Source organism: Aplysia californica, unplaced genomic scaffold (genome assembly GCF_000002075.1).
Source record: "Aplysia californica isolate F4 #8 unplaced genomic scaffold, AplCal3.0 scaffold00001, whole genome shotgun sequence".
Taxonomy (NCBI): domain Eukaryota; kingdom Metazoa; phylum Mollusca; class Gastropoda; order Aplysiida; family Aplysiidae; genus Aplysia; species Aplysia californica.
In genome coordinates, this window is record NW_004797271.1 from 697,293 (window position 1) to 722,842 (window position 25,550).

Here is a 25,550-nt window from a genome sequence, read left to right on the forward strand (position 1 = left end):
AGAATGTTTCGGAGTGTTCTATGGTCTGCTGGGGTAATAATATAGTGTAAAGCGCATAGAGCCTGCTGTTGAGCGGGGATATGCGCTATACAAATGCTATCTATTATCTATTTTTATTTAAAGGAGCTTAGTCGGTTGATTTAGGCCTAGCTAGCCTAATGTATCGAAACAAGTCGTGCTCTCGATATTCAAAGTCTCAAAAATCCAACACGATACTTTTGGGATATCGAAATTGTTTTCCCTCTGAGCTTCGAATAGCGCCCTCTTCCGGGTAATGGCGAGACTACAACTTGCCAAAAATTAACGAAAACTTTCTCTTATTTTTAACAAGTTTAGGTCAACGGTATTTTTCGTTTATATTAAAGAAATCTGATAGTAGAAAATTACTTTCGAATGCTCATCAAAACAAAGTACTTAAATATTTGAATAATAAAAAAAGGTTTCTTTCTATATTATATCAGTTGAGGAAACTTTAAAGAAATAAACAGTAAAAAAAAATACACAATGTGTTTTTTAGTTTCGCACGTCTCTATCTAGTGTCCCACGTAATCAAACTGAGCATGGAGTATGTGTGCTGTCTTCCTGTTGACTAAACACTTGACTTACTGAGTTTTATACTGACCTGTCATTTTTAACTCGCTCACGTCGATATGAACTTTGTCGGTGGTACGCTGAAAACAACTAACTAAGGTGAAGTTGATATAGTTATGCACTTTTTTAAGATAAGCAATGTTGCTCGAAAAGCCTTCGGCTTTCCACCTGCCTGGCTTACTCTTCATTGCTCAATTCAGTCTCGGCATCGGGTCTCGGCTTTGCTTACAACTTTACTTTCTGTCGTCCATCTGTCGAACATGTTCTCTTTCGTCGTGTGAAGTAAAGGACCTGCTTTTGGCTTTTTCAGTACTCTTTAGAGGTCCTTGAAAGCGTTGCTCACATGAATTGGAGGACCATACTGTCTATTAAACAAGGACAAGGGATCTTACTTTTGATTCATTCATCAGCCTCTTTTTTTGTCTTGTTGTGTAGTTAGAAATCTAGAGATCTCTAGTGTAGTAGGCCCATTGAATTCAATGAGAATGAATTGAGTGCCTGGAAAACTACTTTGGCTAAAACATAGGATAAGCCTACACTCTCTTGTGTGTGACTGTGACTTGCGACTGACTATGATAACTTCTGAAGTCAAAGTATCATGTGCTACAACTTACTGTAGGCTGTAGGCAGCACATTGGCCTAGATCTAACTCTTTGTTGATTACAAGTTTGACGCAAAGTTGCTTGTGGAGTAACCATCTTTTAAAAATAACGCGTAGCATACATAGTTAAAAGTAAGAGTAACTTAACAGTGAGTACTAGATCTATATATTCTAAGAAAGTGGCTATTCTCACCCGCCCGGAAGTTCTCGCAAGATCAACTCCTCCCCTCTTCTCTCTCTCTCCGTCTCTATTTTTGAATACTGTCTATCGGTGTGGACGATCAAATTGACCAAAACAAAGTTAAACAATGATGTTAAAACACAAAAGTAAATAAATTTGGTTGTCTACAAAGATGCTACGGCTATTTAACTTTTCGAATCGAGCCGAACTACGCGGGTCGCCATTTTGTTTTGCCCAGAAATTCTCGCGCTACTCCTCTCTCTCTTTCTCTCTCTCTCTCTCCACTGCCCACAGACAAAATTGTACGCTTTTAGTAGGCTACAGTTGTAATGGAACGTTTGTTCACGGCACAGAATTCTACAATTTTTCTGTTATCACAGTGTAGAATTCTGTGGTTTAGGGTGAACGCAAAATTTGGTGAACGCGCACCGGGTGAGAATAGCCACAAGACTCGCCTGCACTATTCTCACTCCGGGTGAGAATAGAGGTGGCCTATTCTAAATCTAGAATCTGATTGTGTGCGAGTTCTTAGGTAGTCTTCAATTGTCATTAAAACCACAATTACTGAGTTAGTTGGCCTATCTTTTTAAACGGAGTGTCTACGCTACGTACACGGTAACCGGGCACCTAGTTTCAGTATCTACGTACGCAATAACCGGGCACCTAGTCTTAGTATCTACACACACGGTAACCGGGCACCTAGTCTCAGTATCTACGTACACGGTAAACGGAATGAAAATAAATCAATATTTGTCCTGTGCTGTCACTTGTTTAAAAAAAAAAGAAAATCATACAAGAAGCATCTTGTCGGGCTCGCCATCGTGACCGGTCAGTGAACCTGTGCGGGTGCATCACATTGTTGTGAGTACCGGTTGGGGTCACCAAAGTTCATTTAAAGTCTGTGTGCTGCGAAGTATGGGGCGAGGGAGATTTTTTTTTTTTTAAAGGTACAGTTAGGGGAGGGGTGGGGATGAAGGCAACACCGGATGACAAAAACTGGACTTTGAGTTCTTTACTGCCCGGTTACCGTGTACGTGACACCAGAGAATATTTAATTATATATATAGTCTTTGCTGACACTGAGACTCCATGCCCGGTTGCCAGTTACTGTGTATGTAGATATTGATGCTACATGCCCGGTTACCGTGACCGTGTACATGACACTGAGACTACGTGCCCGGTTGCCAGTTACCGTGTACGTAGACATTGACCCCAGGTGCCTGGTTACCGTGTACGTAGACACTCCGCTTTTTAAATTCCTTTCGTTTATTTTTGCTAGGTTTATTGCGATCACTATCACCATCTTATGGATGATGTGATAGAATTTCTGAGTTATATTTTATAGTAAATTATAGCTAAAAGTTCAAGTTCACCAGTTGTTGCATAGAATAAAGAACGGGGGCTCTCGTGGTTTAGAGGTTACGATGTTCGACTTTCATTGAATAGGTCCCGCGTTCGAAACCTGACAGTGACCTCTCTATAGGTCTAGTTTTCTCTTTTCACCTCTTTTCCTGCTTGCTAACCATATTCGGTTGTCTGTTTCCGTCTCCTCTTTCTGCTCCCTACTCTGGGCTCCTGACTCTTTCTGCAGCCTTTCTACTCTACTGTACTGCTTGTTGGCTCCTTACTACTACTGTCTTTCAGCCACACCCCTTGTCTTAAGGTTGGTAAGATCTAACACGGTCTAGCCTTCTTTGAATAAAGTACGAAAATCTAGGAGGTCCCTTGGTGATCCAAAAGGCTTCGGCTGCCACACAGGCAAAAATCAAAATTCCAACCAAACTGAAAATGTTTCATATATATATATGTGTCCCGTGAACTCATGCAACCAACTATAGTACGAGCTTTGTAAAACACCTACTAAAATAAAACAAAATAACTCAAAGGAAATTGAACAAAATGTGATTTAAAACAAGTCAACGTTTGTAAACTTCGCAAGAAAGCCTGATGATTAAGATAAAAAAAAAAAGAAAGAATATTTGTCATTCTGCTGTGAAACTTGTTCTATGAGAAAGACATTGTCAATGTTGATTTTATCTCAATCCTTTTTGAATTTTGAAAATTGGAGGATAAATATACATGTTTAAAATGATTTTAAAAAACGAAGTGACTATTTCTCTGAACGTTCGGAGAAATAGTGCCGATCTTTATTTCTCCGAACGGTTTCCGGCTTCCGGTCTCGTGATTTTTAGCCTATTTATAGCGAGAGTTCGGCGCCAACTTTCATTCTGCCTCTCTCTGGTCTGGAAAGGAACACCGCATGGCAAGCCCGCATACATACAACCTTCAGTAACAACATCCACCACCATCATGCACATGTACAAACACAAACTTATAAACACACTAACTAAACATGATCAGTGGGCAACTTTTGAACGTATGACGAGCTGAGTTGTGGATGGAGAGACAGTGTGAGTGACAGAGCGGGTGAAAGGTAGAATTTACGAGTGTATCCACAGGCGACAGCAACTACAAGACGACAACACCCCCCCCCCCCCCCCCATGGTTCGCAGGGTGCAAAGGAATGAGTGAGATTTTCTTTGTGTGTGCTTGGAGGGAGGGGGTGGGGTATGAAAGTCATGAGGACGGGAATGAGCCGCGGGAGAGAACACGGGAATTGAATGAATGAGTGAGACTGAAAGAGAGGAACGACTCATGAGCCCTGGAGTGAATAGATCCTGTGTTTCTATTTTTGTATACTTTGAACTGTTACTGAATAAATCCTGAAATAAAGCCCGAAAAACACACACACTCCTCACTCTCCACTTACACACTTACTACCACACACAGACACACTCACACACGCACATGCATAGACACACACAAACACACACACACAAGCAAATTTTGGGGTCTATATCTATTTCAATTTTCAAGAGCTAGTCTAGAGATTTTTAGATGAGTGTAAAAACGTGAAAAAGAAAGGTATCACAACAGAATGAAATCAAAATTAGTCGAACAGCCCATAAACAACCACAGAAATAAACAAATAAGGGTGTGTGTCAACCTGTCCGAAGAAAATTGCCTGTTTTAACCCTAAAAGTGTGTAAATTTTAACAAAAAGTACAGGATATTACATGATGTAAATTATGGAATCACACACATCAAGGGGCCTGCCAGTGTCAGTACATGTAATCAGTTTTGGTGGAACGTACGCTCTAACATAAAACATTTAAATCTATATATATATACATGTATAAATATTTAGAATCTAATGAAGGAAGGGACATCAAATTAATTGACGTTACACTATGCAACATCCCCCCCCCCCCTTTCCCCAACCAAAAAATGGTAGAAAAACAACACACCAGAACAATAACAAGAAAAAAAATTACTGACTAACAAAATAAAACACCACAAAGAGTCAAGAGGGAAAATAAAAGTAACTGTAACGTATTCAACAAATCAACGTGGTGACAACAAGTGAGAAAGAGATTAAGTGAAGCTAAGTGAACTTTCTTTCAAAAGTAAAGAGGTTTCGGTTTCTTTCTTTTTTTTTCTTTTTTTTAATTTGACTTTTATTCCCAGACCAAAAAATGCCAAAAAATCGAGCCACGATTGATTGGTCGCGGCCGCGACAAATGCAGAAGCTAGTTCTATGTGTCGTTATCAATAACCCTCCGTAGATCTAGATCTAGACAGCACACGAGTGAACACAACACATTAAGTTTAAGAGCAGCACCCTTCATAGGCAACACGTCATATCTGTAGCGAAAAATTGTTTGGAACTGTAGCATATTTTATTCTTTATAAATATTTACTGCGGACTTTTTTGGACCGATTGAACCACATTGTATACGAACAATCTTTGGTAGGCCTATACTCTATATAATATCCGAAATTTGCAGGAAAGGATGTGGTTTCAGAGTGTTCGAAGAAATAGTGCTCAGCTTTATTTTCCCGAACGTTCGGAGAAATAGTGCTTAGCTTTATTTTCCCGAACGTTCTGAGAAATAGTGCCCAGCTTTATTTTCCCGAACGTTCGGAGAAATAGTGCCGGCCTAAAAAAAATGTTTTTAAAAAGGTCCAGATTTGCATATACAGAGATGCAGTCAAACCTGCTCTAATGGTCACCTCTATTCGAATTGCCACTTCCCATTTTTCCCTGCTTCTTTCACATCATACACCCATATAGGGAAGTAGCATAGTGACCCATCATTAATCTCTACATGGAGGCTCCCCCCATAAAACGAAAATATAGCCATGCTGTATTTTGAAATGATGCTTACTTTGAATAAAAATTTGCATGCCATCATCATACCCACAGAAATGAATTGTAAAAAAATCTTCGGATGGCTCCCATCTAATAAAAAAGGAAGAGGCTAGCCGTATTTAAGTACAGCTGGGCTAACCATACTTATTTTTAATATGATTGCAAGACTGACCCCCCCCCCTAAAAAAAAAAAAAAAAAAAAGCCTACTGAATTGTAAATAAATTTTTAGTTTGCAGTACATGATAAAGTTTGTATTTGAGACAAATCCAGGTGCCTTAATGACAGTGCATGTATTTTAAACAATTACTTATGAGACCTGTTTTCTAATTATGTTAATAAGGCCTAAGATAAGTACGACAAGACTGGCAGGCTAGCCATACTTAAGGATGGCTAAACTTTTTGTCCAGACGGCTAGCTAGCCGTACTTAAGATGTCTAGACTGTCAGGCTAGCCGTACATTGATGGCTGAGTTGTAAATGAAATTTTAGTTTGCAATGCCTAAAGTATTTGTATTTCAGACAAAACCAAAAGGTGCCTTATTGACTTGCATGCATTTTAAACCTGAATAATTACTACTAGATCTCGATCTAATGAGACCTGTGTACTCAACAGGTTTGAGTTGATAGGGCCAAACCTAGATCTAAGTACGGTGAGACTCTCAGGCTAGCCGTAGCCACTTCGAATAAAAAATTGACTTTGAGAAGCAGACTTGGTGAGTTAGTTCGGTTTTGAATTTAATCAAAAAAACTTGGGATGTTTAGTTACTTTTCTTTTGACTGGTTGCCAACTTTCAGGACTCTACAACATTGTCTTTATAATTTAGATTGAAGCGTAAAGAGAGAGGGTCCCTTAGTATTGGTTCATACCCTCCATACACGAAAGCACTGCTCACAGGCTCCTGTTTGCTCCATGCAGAAGTGTTATAGATCTGCTCAGCTATTAAATGATATTTAATTAATTTTTTGAATAGGCCACCCTGGCCTCTGTTTTGGGCTATGTTGTATTAATTTTTTATTTCATTATAAAAGCATCTTGAGAATTGAGTTTCTTCGCAGTACATGTGTAGGGTAGCGTTCCTTCTCATGGGTAGATCTTCCTCTTCACTTCTGTTCTCATCTCCATTAACATTCAATCTTAAATTACAATTGAAGCAAGTAGTTCTATTGAAAGACAAGGCTGGACACTTAAAAAAGAATTAGTTCTCTTTTAACTTCTGGGCACTCTTCCAATATCTACTAAGTAGTTTCTTTTTAACTAGTCAAACATTCTCAAGACACCTATCAGTTCCCTGATTTTGAATTTTTCTGAGAGTTTGAACGAGATAAATAATTAAATTGCCTCTTTGCAAAAATGATATTTGGATGAGGTATAAATACAATTTCAATCAGTATATTTTTGTGCACCTTTAAGTCTCCTTTTGATGATAATTGAAAGAGTCTCCTAGGTATACCATGGGTTTGGTTTTTATATCAGAGAAAAAAGCAAAACTTTTATAAATTAGCAAGATGAAGTAAAGGATAGGATGTAGTTGCCCTTTTAAAACTTAAATAAAAGTCGAATTTATAACTTTGACTTTGAGGTATGAGTGCTCACCGAGTATTATGGGTGAGGGTGGGAGCTGAGTGTAAAGTTTGCACTTATCTTTCATAGATTACATTAGTGACTGTTAACGGGCCGGCCACCTGACTCATTTTTTTCTAGTACATTTTGAACTTGGAGGTGAGGAAGTTTCCACCCTCTAGTTGACTGTATTTCCTGGGTTGGCCCTTGCAACCAGTGGCAAAGCGGCCTGCTTCCTAGTTAATCTAACTTGTGTTGATAGGATTCAAAATCATTACAATCCATTCATCAATCTGCAATCAGCCATGATTTGCTTTTTATTTTTACTAATTTTTTAATGAACAGTAATGTCTCTTTATATGTAAATTTATTAAATGAAAAAAGTTTTGGTTCCATAACAGCATGAGCGAGGCCTGGAATTCAGGGAACTTTCAACAAGGGTACACCCCCCCTCAGCCTCAGGTTGGGGGAGTGAAACTTTTTGACCCGACTCAGTTCCAAGCTCCAGTGTCTTCCTTTGACGGAAATGTGAACCCCGCAGGTTCCAACCAGAACCAGCATCCATCTCCCCCCCAGGCGGGCGGTCAGAATGCTGCGTCACTGTCCGGGGCCCACAGCTCGTGGAACAGCTGGGGTAGCTGGGATTGGAACTCAGACAGTAACAATGCTGCAGTGACGGGAGAACAGCAACAGCAACAACAACAACATGGTGCCACACCAGGTCACCAGCAGCACAACGTTCTGTCACAAGATGGCAGCAGCAGTGGTGGTGCAGCGAGCCAGCAGCAGTACGGGGCTGGTCAGTACAGCACCGCATGGAATCACGGCTGGGACGGGGCAGGCTCCTATGGTCAGAACAGCACGGGATACGCGCAGCCGGACACCGGGGCTCAGTACTCCCAGCTGCAGCCGGGGCAGTTCTTTGACGGCTTTGGCCAACAGCCTCAGTACAGCCAGCAACCCCAGCAGATGTATGATGGTCAGGGCTATTTACAGCAGCAAGTACCCCAACAACAACAACAACAACAACAACAACAACAACCTCAACAACAGCAGCAGCAGCAGCAGCAACAACAGCCTCAACAACAACAAGAGCAACAGCAACAACAGCCACAACCACCACATCATAACCAGCCAACCCCAGAGGGTAGTCCTGGACAACCCTCATATCCCCCTGAGGGTAGCCCCGGGCAGCCCCAGTATCCGCGTGAGGCCCAGGGTTATTATGACCAGGGTCAGGAGCAGTACCAGCATGGCCAGAGCCACGACTACTATGACCAGCCTTTTGACGCTACTGCCTGGGCTCCCACAAGCGACGCTGGGCACTGGGGTGCGGGTTTCCAACCCCAGCTGGTGGCTGCGGACAGCCAAAATCCTGCAGCGCCCCCGCATCCGCCCCCGCATCCGCCCCCAGCGGTGTCCCAGCATCCAGGGGGAGAAAATGCACCTTTGGTCTCGGAGTCGGGCCATTCTGCAACTAGTCAGGGAGCACAGCCAGCTGCCGCAGGTCCTGGTCTAGAGCTGTACAATGACAATGATGAAGACGGGACAGTGTCTGGGTTCTTCGGTCGTGGAGACGACGACGGAGATGTGCTGTCTGACTCGCAGAAGTTCCCTCGGCAGGGAGCATTTGACCTTGGGGCAGCCCCGCCCTTGGTGTCCGGCAACCTCTCTGTGGACTCCAACTTCCACAGGACTAACTCGGAGATTAGCAATGCCAGTTTGTCCACCCTAAACCAGTCCACTATGGAAGACGATGAAGGAAAAGCGTCGCTCAATGATCTTCAGAACTTGGTGCAGAAGATGGAGGAGGTTCACCTGTCTGGAACCGCACAGGACAGGAGTCAAGGTGGGGGTGTTGGGGGAGGAAGGGATCAGGCGGTAGAGGATGGGGCCCACCAGCCCGTCCCTACCCCGCCCAACCCATCGTACGCTCCCCCAGACTCTGGGGATGTCTCACGACAGTCTCACCCCCACCTGGGGGACTACTCGGGTTTTGGAAGTCCTGGCTATAACGTGACCCCCCACTCTTTGCCACTAGACACCAGTGTGAGGTCTTCGTCCCCTGACAGAGACCAGCCGGGATCGGCAGAGTCTGGCGGGTCGGGGGCGTCTGGCGGCTCGTCGGGTCTAGCAGACTGGGAGATTGTCCCCCCTCAGTCTCAGACGCACAGTCGCAACAGCTCTCTGGACAACAGCCTGGCCTTCCTCCCTGACAAACCAGATGGTGGCGGTGGCTGTGCGGAGCAGGGACAGGACGGTGGTGACTCGCACACTAGGCCCACTGACCGTCCCTCAGGGGATGTTCGCCCTCACGTTGCCCCTACAGCAACAGAAGCTAATCTTGTGCAACATGCAGCTCCTGATGTGTCTAGGACAGGAACTCAAGACTTTGATGGTGTTGTTAGTGATCAGCACAACTCGGCAGTAATCGAAGCAAAACAAGGGGAAGCACTCTCAGTGCAGGCTCCCCCTCCATCAGCCTTGTTACCTCCCCCTGTGTCTGGGTCCTCTTCTCCAGGAGAGGCCTCGACAAACCCGTTTCGTCGTGGAGGTGTTAGTCCCCGCCACCCCATGCTGCAGCCGCCAGTGGCTACGTCTTCTCCAGCCAGTAGTCAGCCGGTGTTTGCTCCTACTACCAGTGCTCCCTCACAGAACTTTCCACCTTCGAGTTCTTCGTCTGACACCCCAACCAAAGATCCTGTAGAACAACAGAAGCCTAAGGGTATGTCTGCATTACCCTCAAAGCCAAAAGTGGCTACCGGTACCGAAGATGGAAGCCGAGCCAGCAGAAAAGATTTCGATCTCGATGCCAAACGTTCCCAACCACAGGGCCCTGCCCGGTCATCTAAACCAGAAGAAAACCCGCGAAGACGTAACTCTCGCGAGTCGGAGGAAGGAGCCCTGTCGGGAGGACAGAGGCGCCACCATTCAGCTTTCCAGCCCGTGAGTCGAGCCCGCCAGACGGCCATGTCGCCTGCAACCACACTGTGGGAGAACTCTGATCCCGCACCCGCCTCCAACATCCTTCTGGCCCCCGCCATGCCACTCATCATCCCTGCCCTCAACCCCTACTCCGCGGCCGCTGCCTCTTCGGACAAACCTGCAGAGAAATCGGTGACTGGTGGGAACAAGCGGGAAGCGGGCGTGGCTACTACTGGCCAGGCAGAGAGACCAGTAAGTGATTTTCTGTTCTTTTTAAAACGAAGAGTGTTGAGCTAAAGTAACGATGACATTGCTTTTTTTGTTGCGACGTTAGGTCCATGTGTCGCAGTCAGTCAGTGGAAAGGGTAGCAATGAGGAAAGCCTGGAGAGAGAAATAGTGGATGAAAGATGAATAACTTGTCCAGTACATGCCTCAAAGTGAGTTTTGTTGTCACTAGATTTCTTTTGTTTAGTTTTCCATTTCCAAGATTTGTATGGGTGACTGGAGGGAACTACTGGTAGGTTCTTTTAACTTTACTGTCCCTCAATTGTTTTTGTTTGTCTACTTTGCTTTTTTCCAGCATGAAATGATGGCTATTGGATGGATGTGCATGACTTTGCTGAGACTGCAAACCCAGTTTAGTGGTGGTTCACATGACCAGGCTACAGACTTAGGAGTGTTTTATTTTCTGTTTAGTTGAGTTAGCACACCGCACACAAAAGCTTCAAGAATATGATATTTACCACTCAGCAGGTACATTCTCCCCCCCCCAACAACAATCAAACAACAAACAACCCCCCCCCCCCCCCAAAAAAAAAAAACAAACCCCCCCCCCCCCCCATTCAATAAGACAAAGGACAAACAGCAGCTAGAAAACAACAACAAAATTAACTAATGAACCATGAAAGAAAAGAATGGTGCATGCTGAGAAGTGAATATAATATTATGTTACTTGCAAGAACTGGATGAGGTAAGTTACTACTCTGCGAGTATATGTAGCTGTCCCCTTCCCACCAAAAAAATCCCTGCTGTTTTTATCTGTAATCTTACCTAAAGTGTGTGTTTTTCTCTATACCTTCAGGCCCAGAGTAAAGAGTCAGACAGGAAGTCAGAACAAAGGAGAGAAGACAGAGAGAGAGAAGATGTGAATCGATCGTTTGACTCCTTGGATGAGATCGACGCTGATTACAATAGGGACTCTGCAAGGTGCGTTGGTCACTGAGTGTATCTTTACTGCCGATCTTTTATTGTTGGGGGCATGTGAGTGAGATTAAAAATTTTATTGCCTATGTCGTGTTATATTGATTTATTTATATCTAGCTAAGTATAAGTTACTGTTTGATTGTCGTTATTGTGTCAATATTCGTCTCTTTACTTAGACAAACAAGATATTTATCGTACTTATCGGGCTAAATGTGGAAAACTCAATATTCTCTTTTCCCCACTAATTTATGCAGGGACAAAGGTTACCGGAATCAGCGTAACGACCCGCGGGAGGCAAGGGACCCGCGGTACTCGAAGGAGCGGTCATACAGCCGTGGTCAGTACCAGTACGAGCGGCCTGCCAGTCGCACTGACCGCCCGTCCAGCCGCGCTGAGGCATATGGAAAGGATGACCCATACAGGAAGTACCGAGGCTACTACCGGGACTATGGGGACAGCTATTATGACGAGAGATACGAGAGGCCACGATCTAGGCACGGTAAGCCAAGCCTCCGTTGGTTGGCCGTTATAGATGTGGTGACATCGGAAAGACTAAGATAACAATTTCACATGCACATTACCAAAGTTTGAACAGTTCCCACAAAATTGAAAAATTCTGACAGTTTACCTCTTACAACTTACAGGTAGTGGCCTACTTCCATCTTTAGACACAGGCCAATTAGAGCGAAAAAAACAAACAGCTAACAAAAACTGAGGTGTCTGAAAAAAAACACAACATTTTTATCATCTGTTTGTTGAGATGTATCCACTTCAGCCAGGGCTGGCCCTGACAGGGGGTGTCAATACAGCCTGCCTCCTTAATGATATGAGTTGCATTGATGAGGATGTGAAAGTGGTACAATTATAGTCAATGCGTCTACTTAGTGTGCACATTTGTTCTTCCAGACGAAACAAAGAGTGGGAGTCGTCCATCCTCAAGGTCAGCGCAAGATGCAGACAGACCAAAGTCACGGGCTGACTACGACAGAGAAAGAGATTACTACAGAGACCGACAGAGAGGTAATAGCGTCTCGTTTTGTGGTGGGGTGTCTGATATTTTTTTACAAAGGGGGGGGGGGGGGTAGTGTATAAAATGTTTTGGACTGAAATTTTTCTTTTCACACATGAAATTTTGTTCGTTTAGGACTATCTACAGAATTTGAACGTTTGCTTTTTTTCAATGTAGACGGGTAGCTGAGTATCTTCAGTCTATGTAACTAAAAGGCGTTAATCCAGGATTTTTATCTTGTCTTCGTCAACATACATATTGAGAATCAGGTACATTCAATCAGCTTTTTCTACATGAAATCGACTCCTTTGTGGGAGAGGGTTTTTTTCTTCATTAAATCGAGTATCTCCTCCTGTTTACTTGAGTGCCGTATCTCTCTCAGCCTGTGTTGGCCCAGGCTGGCAGGGTGGAAGCAGCCTGGCTTTTTAAATGATCTAAACTGTGTGGATGGCAGTGTAAAACATTCACTCTTACAACTCTTGTTGGCTACAGGTTACGGGGGCTACGACAGCTACGGGCGGCATCAGGACTACTACAACGAGGAGAGAGAACGTTACTACCGCTACTACAAAGACAGGGAGGCGCGCTACGCCAGAGGTTACTACGACGAGTATTATGGGGCAAGGTAGGTCCACCGTTTTAGCTGCTTGTTGTTGTCGCTTTGGCCTTCTGTAGCCATTAACCTCAAATAGAACCCCCCTTCCTTCACACAGAATCCCTTTTCCTTCCCACAAAACATCCTCTCTTCTCCTTCCCACAGAACCCCCTCTCTTCTCCTTCCTACAGAACCCCCTCTCTTCTCCTTCCTACAGAACCCCCTCTCTTCTCCTTCCCACAGAACCCCCTCTCTTCTCCTTCCCACAGAACCCCCTCTCTTCTCCTTCCCGCAGAACCCCCTCTCTTCTCCTTCCTGCAAAACCCCCTCTCTTCTCCTTCCCACAGAACCCCCTCTCTTCTCCTTCCCACAGAATCCCTTACCCACCCACAGAACCCCTCTCCCTCCCCTAGAACTTCTGTCCCTATAGATTTCCACACCCACATGGAAGGTCTCGGTTTTGGTTGTAAATCCCCCCCCCCCCCCCCCCCCCTATCATATTGTCATTTACCCGTAGCACTGTAGTTTTCCAAACAAAACTTACTGGTGAGAATTTCATGGTGTTCTTTTTGTTTGTTTGTTCGTCTGTGAGTAAAAAGAAGCACGTCGACAAAATAATGGTTATTTTATGGCAGGAGGAAAAAAGCAAGACAGACAGTTATAGCAGAGGAAAAAAACAGAAGTAAGACCAACCAGTGGCACCTTTCAAGCTGAAATGTGCACAAGTTGGTAGTTGAACCCCTTTCTCTTATGCCAAACCCAATAGATTCCCTCTAACTGGAGTGAACTGGCTGCTTGATGTAAGTCTGCTATTGGTGTTTTTGTGACCTTTCTGCAGAATTTTTCCTATATGACTTTCTCTGGAGAAAAGTATTTTGTTGAAAATTTGGGTGTAAACAGATGGGTGGTTGAAGGTTGTCACTGGCACGTCCTACTTCTTTATCCACCCCTCCTCTGCTGTTTCTGTCTGTCTGTCTTTCTCTTTTCCTCCAACTGTAGATGGCCATTATTGTGTCGATGTGCGCTTTTCTTTACTCAAAACGAAAGGGTGTAAGCAATGTGTGTTTTTATGTGTGTGCACATTTTCAAACCTGGACACATCTGTATAATGCAGGGTTATCGCACACATACACTGTCAAATATGTGTGCGTGCATGCGCGCACGCACACACACACACACACACACACACACACACACACACACACACACACACACACACACACACACACACACACACACACACACACACACACACACACACACACACTTTCTTTTCTCTCTCTCTCTCTCTCTCCCCCCTCTCCTTCTACCTCTCCCCCCTCTCCTTATACGTATGTAATTGCCGAACCATATGTTAAAATATGTGGATGTATGGGCCAAAGGCCTTTCAAATCAATACATCATTTTGAATCTTGAATCCCCCCCTCTCCTTATATCTTTTCTTCTCTCTCTCTCTCTCTTTCTCTCCCCCTCTCTCTCTCTTTCTCTCCCTCTCTTTCTCTCTTTCTCTCCCTCTCTCTCTCTCTCTCTCTCTCTCTCTCTCTCTCTCTCTCTCTCTCTCTCTCTCTCTCTCTCTCTCTCTCTCTCTCTCTCTCTCTCTCTCTCTCTCTCTCTCTCTCCCTCTCTCCCTCTCTCTCTCTCTCCCTCTCGCGGTCACTCTCTGTCTCTGCTCTCTCTCTCTCTCTCTCTCTCTATGCTGCTTTTGTGTCTAGTAAAACAGTAAACGTTTTGCTGCATATTGAGTTGTTTGCCTCAGAGACTAACCCAGCATGGATGTTGTTTTGGCCTGCTGAATCATCTGAATGTGTTCTTGCGCACATGAGGATGGGTACATAAGCATGATCTCTAGTCTCCTTTGGCATTGTGAGAATGGTGTGTTCAAAGAGCCTCCCCTGTTCCTCCAGAGTTTGATGAGATATAGAAAGAATTCAACATTTCTAGATGTGCTGTTGAAAAGGTTGTTTTTCTCCCTATCACAAAGGTCACATCAGTATTTGCATTATGAGACCTGTTGGAAAAAGATGTTATACCCATCAACCCCTGCACTTTGTTTGCAAGTAATCTTGCCATGCTTTCCATTCCTGTCCCCATGCATACACCATCCCCCCCCCACACCATCTGAAAGCTCATTTACAAATATGGCCATTCATAAGATGAAAAGTGAAATAAAAGTTATTACATTCTATTGGTTTTTGTCTTTGATTCGTAAGCCAAAAGGAAAAAAAAAGGGGGGGGGGATTGTTCCTACCTTCGAAATGTCCCCTGACAAGAGACGCAATGACATGATGTTTTCCCTCTCCCATGTTTATCACCCTGCCTGACCGAATCCTTTCCCCATGTCTGTACCAATAGATGTTTATGAACTTTTCACCTATCGTCAGCGACATTTGAAAAGCACCTAAGTCATATTTTGAATTAAAGAAAACAAAGAACGACCCAATCAGAACCACGAGTATGACTATTCCTTATTTTTTTGTATAAGAAATTAGGAAGTAAATGAATAAACAGAAGTAGTAGTACACTGTATTGTAAGATGCTCGTGATGTCTTTGTTTGAATTATGGCTTTATGTAGAAACCCACCCCCCCCCCCGAAATTGATTGAAGCAAAAGTAGAATGATGCTGACGATATGTTGTTATGCTAGTATCGTATCTTCCCCAGTGCCTGTTTCAATAGATGTTTACGTTCCTCACACATACGTTGTTGTGTTGGTGTTGTTGTTGTTGCTGCCTCCAAACGCTAATCCTATCTGGTGTTTCACATTTCCTTTTTTTTACCTCAGTTTGAGTTTGAATAATCTCACACTTTTTTTGGTTTTGTTTGCTTCACATTACTACTCCCCCCGTTTGTGTTCCTTCAATCTGTGCACCGTGATGCAGGCATGCAGAATATTATCAGCAACAGCAGCAGCAGCAGCAACAGCAGAGGGCTGTTGAGTCCCAGATTCACAGACACAGCAGTCAGGAAGTGGAGCGTTCCTCCAGCAGAAGTCAGTCCCGCAGTCAGTCTCGCAATCAGTCTCGAGGCAACACACCAGGCCTCGAACCTCCTCCCACTGGGTAAAACTTTTGTTGTGGCCACCAGATGTGTGCAGGCACTCGCGTTAACTTATGTATGATGGGCTCTGTCTGTGCAGACGCTCATGTTTACTCATGCGTTACAGGCTGTTTTTGTGCGGGTGCTCATGTTAACTCATGCAAACAAGAATTAAAAGAACTCATTTATAAATGGCTATGGTTATCGACATAATACAAAACGACCTGTCTGAAATGTCTTATATTTCAACATGTCCACTTTGACAACTTTTCTCTGTTGTGTCTATTCAATGCTAAGTTCACCATTTATGGCAAACAAACCAAAGGTTTAAAAAGGTTAAGAGACATTTACAACAAAACCTTGGGTTCAGCCACAGTTCATTGTGGGTATCATAGAGGCAGGTGCAGCATTGCAATTGTTAAAAGATTTTGATGTCCCTGTGGAGTGACAGGTTGAGTCCACGTTGGCTTAGAAATGTCTTCTCCTGTGTTGGGCATTTTACTTTTGACAAAAACATCACCTTCTTTTTTAATTTGAAAGGTTAAGATTGTAATAATGATGTTTTCGGACAAATTATCTTCTTTTTTTTTTTGTAATGAATATAATAGATCTAGACAAATCTGAAAATTTTCCTGCCGCTGATTAAAAGCATCATTTCATCTTTTTTGTAAGGTTAACATTTTGGAAATTGTATTTTGTGACCAACTGTCCGCTTCCTTCTTCATAGTTAAAAAAAGTGGAACAGAAAGATGTTATAGATTTCCTCATCAAACAGGCAATAGCCATAAACAATGCCGGCAGTTCTTAAAACTATTTTTTCTGTCCCTTTCAATAGTTTAGAAGGACAGAAAGTTGATGTGGTTGTGTAGAGTGACTTTTGGGTCCAGCATCTTGCACAGATGCGTGAGGAGAAAAGACCTGGATAATATTGGGGTTTTTTTGGGGGGGGGGTTGATTTTTTTTGAAGAGCATTATAGCAAAATAGTGCACCATTATCAAAGGTATCTGTCAGATCTGGCACTTGTAGAAAAAGAATATAAATTGTAGGCAAATTGTCTTTTGTATGTACTCTTTGTAAATAAATAAAATGATAAATCTAATGAAATTCCCTTGTTATAGATCCTTATGGGGAAGTTTGGTTTCCAAAATTGCAGACGTTATCCCCTTATTGTGTAGATTGTAGTTGGAACTTTGGTTTTTGGCTGTCACGTCTACTTTTTTAAATCAACCCTTTCATTTTTCTACGAGATGCTTGTAATTATACGATACCTGTGTTCTGAATGTTTTCAAATATGAACCCTGGACCAGGTGAAGGAAAGAGATTTCCTTTTAGGTAGACATTTAATTTTTTTAAATTTTCAGAGATTGTGAGTGCTTAAAAGTACCATCACACATTGGTTTATAATTGAAACGTTTGGGAGAAAATCATTTCTTTAAAATATATCACTGTTAGAAAAATGAGTAACTCAGTTAGACCCTGCTTTACAGGATGAGTAGAAGCTGATATTTCTTGTTATAGTGACGATATATGAGAAGGGGGGGGGGGATTGTGGATTCAAGTGAAATTGTTCTTGAATGAATAATGTGTGACTCTTATTTCTGGCAAGATCGTCAGTGTGTATTTTTGTTTTGCCCCTTGTCTTCCCTTGCATTTGATATGCTGATTAATATGCAAATATTAATGTCCTGCTTTGCCTACAGTACCTCTTGTTGTAATTGTCATTATGTTTATTACAGTAACAGCAGCTTGTCTTGAACTTTCTTGCCTGTCAACCCTGTCTAAAGCATGATGTCATTCTTCATATTTTACTTTTTGATACCTGAACATATGAAGAATGATTAAGACTAATAGGAGTATGAGTGTGTTATTTATCTTATATTTTATGTATATTCTCTTTATAGATTTGTTGGTTCAGTTTTGTATTAACTTCCACCATTCTTCACACTCCCCCCCCCCCCCACCCCCTTCTTTTCTTTCTCTTTTTCATTTCTGCCTGTCTGCCTTCTTCTTCCCAGCACTGAATGACCATTATTGTGTCACTGTGCTCTTTTTAATTGTAGTACTAAACTAACACTATGCTTTTCTCATACTGAAAATGGGCAATCTGTTGTCTCAGCTGGTATCACAGAGGGGCTTAGTGAGAACAGAACCGGTTCAAGTCCCCAAGTGGGACATTCAGGAACTTTGGTTGCGTGTAGAAGGGGAGGTGTTTTTTTTTAAGGCTTTCCCCTCACTTGGTTGGGACCTATTGGTGGAGATAGCTTCAGAGATCATATCTCAGATAGTTTTAACCTAACAATGTTGAATTGAGATTAACCCTTGCAATTTACAATCTCCAATGACACTGACGTGTGGCTAATGTCTAAGGTTCTCCCCCTTTCTCCCCTTCCCAGTGACTACTACAACCGCGGCTCCCGTCCCCCCAGCCGAGCAGACTATGCTGCCGAATACTATGGTCGCCATGGTTATGCATACGACCCCTACAGCTACCATGAGGGATACGGCTACGACCCTTACAACTACGGCTATGGCTACCCTGGCTATGAGGACTATGGACAGGGTCTGTGTTGGCACGATGCAGTCATCGTCTGTTTTTGTGTTGATGGCATCAAATGTTTTGGTAGAAGTAAAGTAGGACTCTCACTAGTAGGTCTTACGTTGTCATTGTGTGTTTTGGTGTTGACAGTATCAAATTTTTTTGGTAAAAGTAAAGTAGGACATACACTAGTGGACATACACTAGTAGGTCCTACACTAGTAGGTCCTACTTCTTTTGTTTCCCTCTGTTGTTTCTGTATGTCTTCTTTTGGTTTTTCCCTTCACTAAATGACCATTATTGTATCTATGTGCTTTTCTGTAAGCTAACAGAGAAATAAGCCCCCTTGATTTTTAAAATCTGTTGTTTTTCCTGTATCGAGATGCTTATTGAATAATTCAAACAATGTTAATATGAGGGCTTCTTTCTGGTTTTTGTGGGGCTTGAAATTGACTCATACTATATGAAGTGATGTGTTGAGATTTCTCGAAAAATAAAGGGATCACATGGGTGACTGAAGGGCATCATTGGTAGGCCTACTTTTTTTCTTTCCCTCCTTTGTTTCTATTTGACTTTCTTCACCCCCCCCCCCCCCCCCCAAAGCAGTATGTAACTCTTTTTGATTATTGATCAACGTGCGTCTCTTTACTCAAACTCAAAGGGATGATGATAACTTGTTCTTGTCCTCCACAGCCTACGACCAGGGTCGTTTGACCCCTCCAAAGTATTCCTACCCCCATGTGCGGGCTTGTTTCGGCCCCAACGGTCAACTGGTCAAGGTGTTGCCCAACAGGCCCACCGACGGTCAGCCGGCCATTGTAGAGGTGCAGGAGGTACAGAGTGTCTTGGAGAACTGTCCGGAGGCAGAGGAGTTGAGAGCTTTCCCAGGACCTCTCACAAGGTAAGGTGTCTGTTGGAAAAAAAGTGTAATTGTCCGTGTTTTATGCCTCAATCAACACAATTTAGATCATTAAGGAGGCAGGTTTCGTTGACCCTGCCTGTTGGAGCCAACCTTGGTTGCGAAAGATACAGTGTCTCAGCAGAATAAAAAGAAATCTTTCCCAACAGAACTCCCATCTTCTGTGTGCAATGGTGAAGTGCGTAAATACTACACTGCAGATGCTGGTACAGTATCTGTGAACACACGGAATAAGTTGAGGATGTTCTCTTTCTTTTGACTGCAGATTTAAATGGCATCAGGGAGATTGAAGGTTCCAGTCAGATTGGAATCCCAACTTGTTTCTACTGGTTGTGGAATGTTCCTCCCTCTGGTGGATTTCTCTAAACAGTTTTATCTTCAGCGAGTCTCTAAATGTTGTGTAACTAGTGGGTATGCAGTGTGTGTGTGTGTGTGTACGCAGAGCCAGCAACGACAAGAGTGTGGTGTATTATATGAGTTTGTTGACAAGAATGTCATGTTTATTAATGTTTGTGTTGTATGTGGGTCCACAACAACGTCATTTACTTTTGTGTATGTTGTGCGTATGTCCTCAGAACGTCTAGCCACAAGAAAGATGTCCTGTTGTTCTGCCAGCTACGTGCCCGTGCGTGCGTGGACCAGGTGGATATGGTGGACAGAGAGTCAGCACAGCTCATTTGGAGACTTCTGGAACTGCTCATCAAGCAGAATGGGGTCAGTCACAATTAGAACGATGTTGAAAGTAATGATAATGTTTTTAATAATAATGATTTATGTTGTACATACTCTCAAAATTTATTGTTCTATCTGTGTGTTGAAATATCGTTGTACGAACTCACATTCTCATAGTCAATAATTGTCTGATATGAATAAGATCATTTACATGGCACCAGGAAATTGGACACAGCCCCCCCCCCCTCCAAAGAAAAAGATCAATTAAAAAAGATTTAAAAACATAACATAGCCATTGTTTCAAAGTCTGTTCATCAAGGAGAACAGGGTCAGTTGCAATTATAATGCTATGATAATAAAAATGATAATATTAATAACATTAACCCTCTAAGCGCTAAGCCATTTTTACCATTACTTCCCCTCAATGCTAGGTTTATTTTAGAAAAATGCTAATTTTCTACATGGCGTTAGAAAAAGCTCATATCTTTCTTATTTATCATAATTTCTAATTACAATAAGAAGGAAAAATGTGTCTTAAACAATGAAGTCCCCTTATGTCTGGTCAGATGTGTTTTTTAATGATGTTGTTGGTATCAAAATCCTCATCATTTTTAGTCCAGTCTGCTTCGAGATCAGCAGGAATATCAACGTCCCCTTCGGGGCTTAACCTCGCTAGATCTAGATTTAGATCTACGACACAATATCCCCATCATTCACACGTAGATGTAAATCTTTTATTTGAGGACCTAATCCTTCTAACTCTTTATCACAGTGGTCCGATTCCAGAAAAATGTTGGGTAAATCTGAGTCTAAATCAGCCGACGAGTCCGACATTTTGAAAACTAAACAATATCCCAGAAAATTGCCGATAAAGAATTCCCAACCGATCCCCGACTGCGAAATGCGCTGCCAGCGGCACTAATAAACGTTGCACTGGTGGACTGTAGTCACCAGCAGTTTAAAAAATGGCTATTATCATGTCAGTGGTATAATTTCTACACTCATGTCGGATCACGACCGGTGGTCGCAATGCGCGGAAGGGAGGTATGGGTCATCACTACTGTCGTGATGCGCACGCAGAGGGTTAATAATGTGCACATATGTTCTGTCGTGTGCTCACTAAGCTGCATAGGGTCATTTAGAATTTAGAGTAACAATGATATTCATAGTAATAGTAATTATGATATTAATATTAATGATAATATTCCTGATGTAGTCATACTTTCCCTTGCCTCTGCTCATCAGAAGCAGAAAGGTCCCTCTTAAAATATAATGATATTGATTATAGTAATAATGATGAATTTCCTTTATCTTTTCATCTCTTCCTGTCAAAGGTTCTTGAATCAAGGCTGTTGTTTTTTCCCCCCCGCTTCGTTTCTATTTGTTGTGCTTTTATCTTACTCCTATCAGCTCTCTCTTCAGTTCTATTTTTTTTAAAAATCTTCCTTTCTTTCTTTTCTTTTCTAAAAATTTCTTTTATCTGTTTGTCTCTTTTTCTTCTTAGTCGGTGGTGGGCACAGACCTGTCTGATCTGCTCCTGGAGGGACACGAACCTGGGACCCACCAGTACAGTCTGGGTGGTCTGAGGGTGTCACAGAGCCCCGAGCTGGAGGATGGCACAGACGGGGAGGGAGGAGAGGGGAGTTCACGGGCCTCGCCGGCTGTCAGAGTAACCAGTGACAGGACGGTCATCAGCGCTGTCAGGCAGAGGGAGGAGTGGATTGACAGATTCCGGCATTTGTTGACCTATGGGAGAAAGAAGGTGAGTTACAGTTATCTGACATGTGTTGACCTACGGGAGAAAGAAGGTGAGTTATAGACATCAGGTACAATTTTGGTGTATTGCAGAAAGGTGATTTATAGAGATATTGGCTTATAGGAGAAAAAAGGTGACTTATAGACATCAGACAATGTTATTGTATGAGAGAGAGAAGGTGATTTATGGGCATGTTGACTTGTGAGTTTTAGACATGTTGACTTATGGGAGGAAAAAGGTGAGTTGAAGACATCTGACACAATTTTGGTGTATGGGAGAGAGAAGGTGATTTATAGACATGTTGACTAATAGGAGAAAAAGGTGAGTAATAAATATATGTGTTGACTTGTAGGAAAAAGAAGGGTGTGTTGTAGACTTATTTACTTATGGGAGAAAGAAAATAAGCTATGAAAATTAATTCTTCTAGTGTCTCGATTCATCAACAATAGGTCATGGAATAGAAAGTGAAGTTTCAATAAATCCTCATAAAAACATATTTGTGAGGTCATTTCTTTGTTTCTCATTTACATATGTGTTACGGTCATTTCTTTGTTTCTCATTTACATATTTGTTAAGGTCATTTCTTTGTTCCTCAAAGCTCCATTTACATATTTGCTGTTGAAAAAAAATGTTGTCTCAAAACATGGGGTGATAACTGATTTGGTACATTCCACCTTGAAAGTGATGTAAATTATGCCACTGTGGGTGTAAAACCTTCACAATGCCCAATCTCTGGTTTCCAGGACGCTCTGGAGTGTGCCATGAAGAACAACCTGTGGGGACACGCCCTCTTCCTGGCCAGCAAGATGGACACTCGGACACACGCTAGTGTCATGACCAGGTCAGTACTCTGTGTGTGTGTGTGTGGGGGTGGGTGGGGGGTGGGGTGGCAGGAGCATGTTGAGCCTGTTGAAGATTTGCACACAATTTATCAGCAAGAAGCTCAGAACGGAGACCTGCAGTTGTAGCTTCTGATGTCAGAAAGCTGTGAATGTCTCAGAATGTTCTAAGATCTTTTGGGGTGGTCAGAGATGGAAAGCTATAAATTTTCTTTAGGTAAGGGGGAGGGCAACCGGATAAGCGTGGATCTTGAGACTCATGATATTATAATAAGTGAAAATGGCACGCCTCATGCCACTGTGCACTGTAATAGGTCATCAAGGTTAACCACTCTTTGCTCGCCATATGTCATAAACCCACCAAGCGGTCACGTCAGTTCATTTTAGAGTGGAGGGAGACCATTTTACTAGATTGTGAGCCTTAGCATGGGTCACCATAGATTCTTTCCTGGGTTCGTCTGTTAAGATCCCGCTTTGCTTAAGATCCCGCATTTCCCTGCTCCTGAGCACCGAGATCTTATGCGGAGACTACTGTACTTTCTAGTAGAGATCTGTTTTTAAAAAATGCAATCTATGTTTTATTGTTATTATTATTTACAGGTTTTGAGTTGAGGGAGTTGAGTGTCCACTTTGTAGATGTGTTAGATTTGAGTGTCTGAAACTTACTGTATCTGAGTATCTCTCTGTCTGCTACGACGTGGTGTTCCCCTCATATTGGGGTTATATCTGATCATTGTTTTGCCAGCAGGCTAATGAACTCTCTTCCACCCTCACCTCCCCTCCAGATTTGCCAACAGTGCCATGAGAATGAACGATCCGCTGCAGACCTTGTACCAGCTCATGTCTGGGAGGCAGCCGGCTGCTGTCACTGTGAGTCTTGACCACTAGTGGGTCCCTGTATTGTTATACTACCTGGGTGGTTGACGGGTGCTCTGGTGTGGTTTGCTCGTTTTTTCCTATCAAAGATCTATCGGTCCTTATCTTCTGTCTTTTTTTGTGTTTGTTACTTTCTTGTTACACCTCTAATCATCGGGGCCAATATGACCTTATTGTGTTGCAAGTGATGTAAAATTCTTACTAAGATTAAAAGCTAAATAGTTTTACAACAAGTGGGCCAGTTTTTAGTCTATTTGAATGTCATTTGATCATCACTCTTTTTCAGGCTGCCCTGTTAGCTTTGTTGGTATTATGTTTGGCTATGTTGTGAGTGACCCAAGTGCAAATCTCTTAACGTGGCATTGTGGGTGGCATTCCTATCAAACATCTATGGTCCTTATCTCCCCTTCTTCTTTTTTATGTTTTTTACTCTCTTGTAACACCTCTAATCTTCTGGCGCTCATATGACCTTATGCAGTTGCGAGCGCCATAAAAGCTCTACTAAAAAAGAGACAATAACGTGGCATTTTTTTAATGTGGGTAGTTGGGGGAGGGAGGTTCAAGACTCTTGGCTCTCCTTGGTCCTTTTGGATTGTAAATTCAAAGGTCCGGCCTCTTAAAGAATCTTAAGGTGTTGAAAAGGTGTCAAGGCGCTACCATATTTATCCTCCTGTTCATAATTTTTCTACATTTGCTGTCTTTTTGGCTATTGTGTAAGTTTTTATCATGCTCAGTTGTGTCGTTTACAGTTTTGTCTTTGTTGGTGTGTTGAGGCCACTTTGAAAAATTGCTGTTTATAACCCAGTACGTGGGTGGTTGGCGGGTGCTCTGGTGTGGTTTGCTTCTTCTTTCCTATCAAACATCTATCGTCTTTGTCTCTCCTCCTTCTTTTTTGTGTTTGTTACTCTTTTGTAACACCTCTAATCTTCAGCACTTATATGACCTTGCTGTGTTGCAAGTGCCGTAAAACACTTACTAAAACATAACCCAGTACTTACATACACAACACACACACAGACCCACACGCACCCATACACACGCTCGTACGCTCGCATGCACACTTGTGCACACACACACACACACACACACAAACACACACACACACACACACACACACACCACACACACATTCTCACACTCACCCTATCTCTCTCTATCCTCAGTGTGTTGTGGACGAGAGATGGGGAGACTGGCGCCCTCATCTGGCCATGATTTTGTCCAACCAGACGTCTCGTCAAGACCTTGACCTCAAGAGTATCAGCACGCTGGGAGACACACTGGGTAGGTTGTGTTCTCTTGTCTTTTTGTTCCTCATTATATATAATCTTCAAGTACTTGGAAATGTTTTACGCCCCTATCGACACAATTTGGAGGCTGTTTCGACTCTGCCTGTTAGGACTAACCTTGGCTGAGAGGGATACAACATTCTGACAAAGAAATACTAAATCAAGAAATTTTCCCCATTCAGGGATCAAACTCATATCTTCTATTTTCAGTAGGGAAGATACTAACTGCAACACCACTGACACTGGTTCTTGCATATTTGGTTTGGACGAACAATGTCACTTTAAGAGAAATTTTCAAAACTTCAAAGAGGAAGGGTCATTTCTGAATGACAGGTCAAATGTGGAAGAAGATAAATTTTGTGGTTTATTTTTATTTTTGTTTTTATTTTAACAAAATTGATTTCTATTTCCAGCATCTAAAGGCTGCTTGCACGCTAGTCATTTTTGCTATCTGATGGCTCGTGTCAACTTTGGAAGTTTCTTCAAAAAGACGTCGAAGATAGTTCTGATTGGAGCCAATCACAAGTGAGTTTTTTTCTTCTTATTTTGTCTAGCTGTTGTTCTTGTTAAGTTCGTATAATTTTTTTGGGATTTACTTCCATCACTGAGCTAAATATTATTTCATTACATTGAATTGCTGAGTGTTGTATTTAGTAACTAAATGTACAATCATCATCATCATTGCCTTTCTCACCCTGCACCAGGGTATAGGCCACGGACAAACACCCCCCACTTTTCTCTATCCTGGGC

The 25,550-nt window shown here is 42.6% G+C and overlaps 1 protein-coding gene across 4 annotated transcripts in view; it reads left to right on the forward strand.

The window, feature by feature from the left end:
• Positions 1 to 274: 274 nt before the first annotated feature.
• LOC101850917 (protein transport protein Sec16A) overlaps positions 275 to 25,550 on the forward strand; it is a 54,221-nt gene continuing 28,945 nt past the window's right edge. The window contains exons 1-15 of one of the 4 annotated variants that reach the window (XM_013091442.2): positions 275 to 690; positions 7,549 to 10,324; positions 11,155 to 11,279; positions 11,531 to 11,775; positions 12,183 to 12,296; positions 12,778 to 12,910; positions 15,760 to 15,939; positions 18,311 to 18,477; positions 19,146 to 19,353; positions 19,947 to 20,085; positions 21,548 to 21,805; positions 22,543 to 22,640; positions 23,424 to 23,508; positions 24,678 to 24,795; positions 25,214 to 25,325. In XM_013091442.2, the coding sequence (XP_012946896.1) occupies positions 7,550 to 10,324; positions 11,155 to 11,279; positions 11,531 to 11,775; positions 12,183 to 12,296; positions 12,778 to 12,910; positions 15,760 to 15,939; positions 18,311 to 18,477; positions 19,146 to 19,353; positions 19,947 to 20,085; positions 21,548 to 21,805; positions 22,543 to 22,640; positions 23,424 to 23,508; positions 24,678 to 24,795; positions 25,214 to 25,325 (4,757 nt within the window). In that variant the 5' untranslated portion in view covers positions 275 to 690; position 7,549. The remainder of the gene's footprint in view (positions 691 to 7,548; positions 10,325 to 11,154; positions 11,280 to 11,530; positions 11,776 to 12,182; positions 12,297 to 12,777; positions 12,911 to 15,759; positions 15,940 to 18,310; positions 18,478 to 19,145; positions 19,354 to 19,946; positions 20,086 to 21,547; positions 21,806 to 22,542; positions 22,641 to 23,423; positions 23,509 to 24,677; positions 24,796 to 25,213; positions 25,326 to 25,550) is intronic. The other 3 variants (XM_013091408.2, XM_013091473.2, XM_035973976.1) reach the window with 3 other exon arrangements.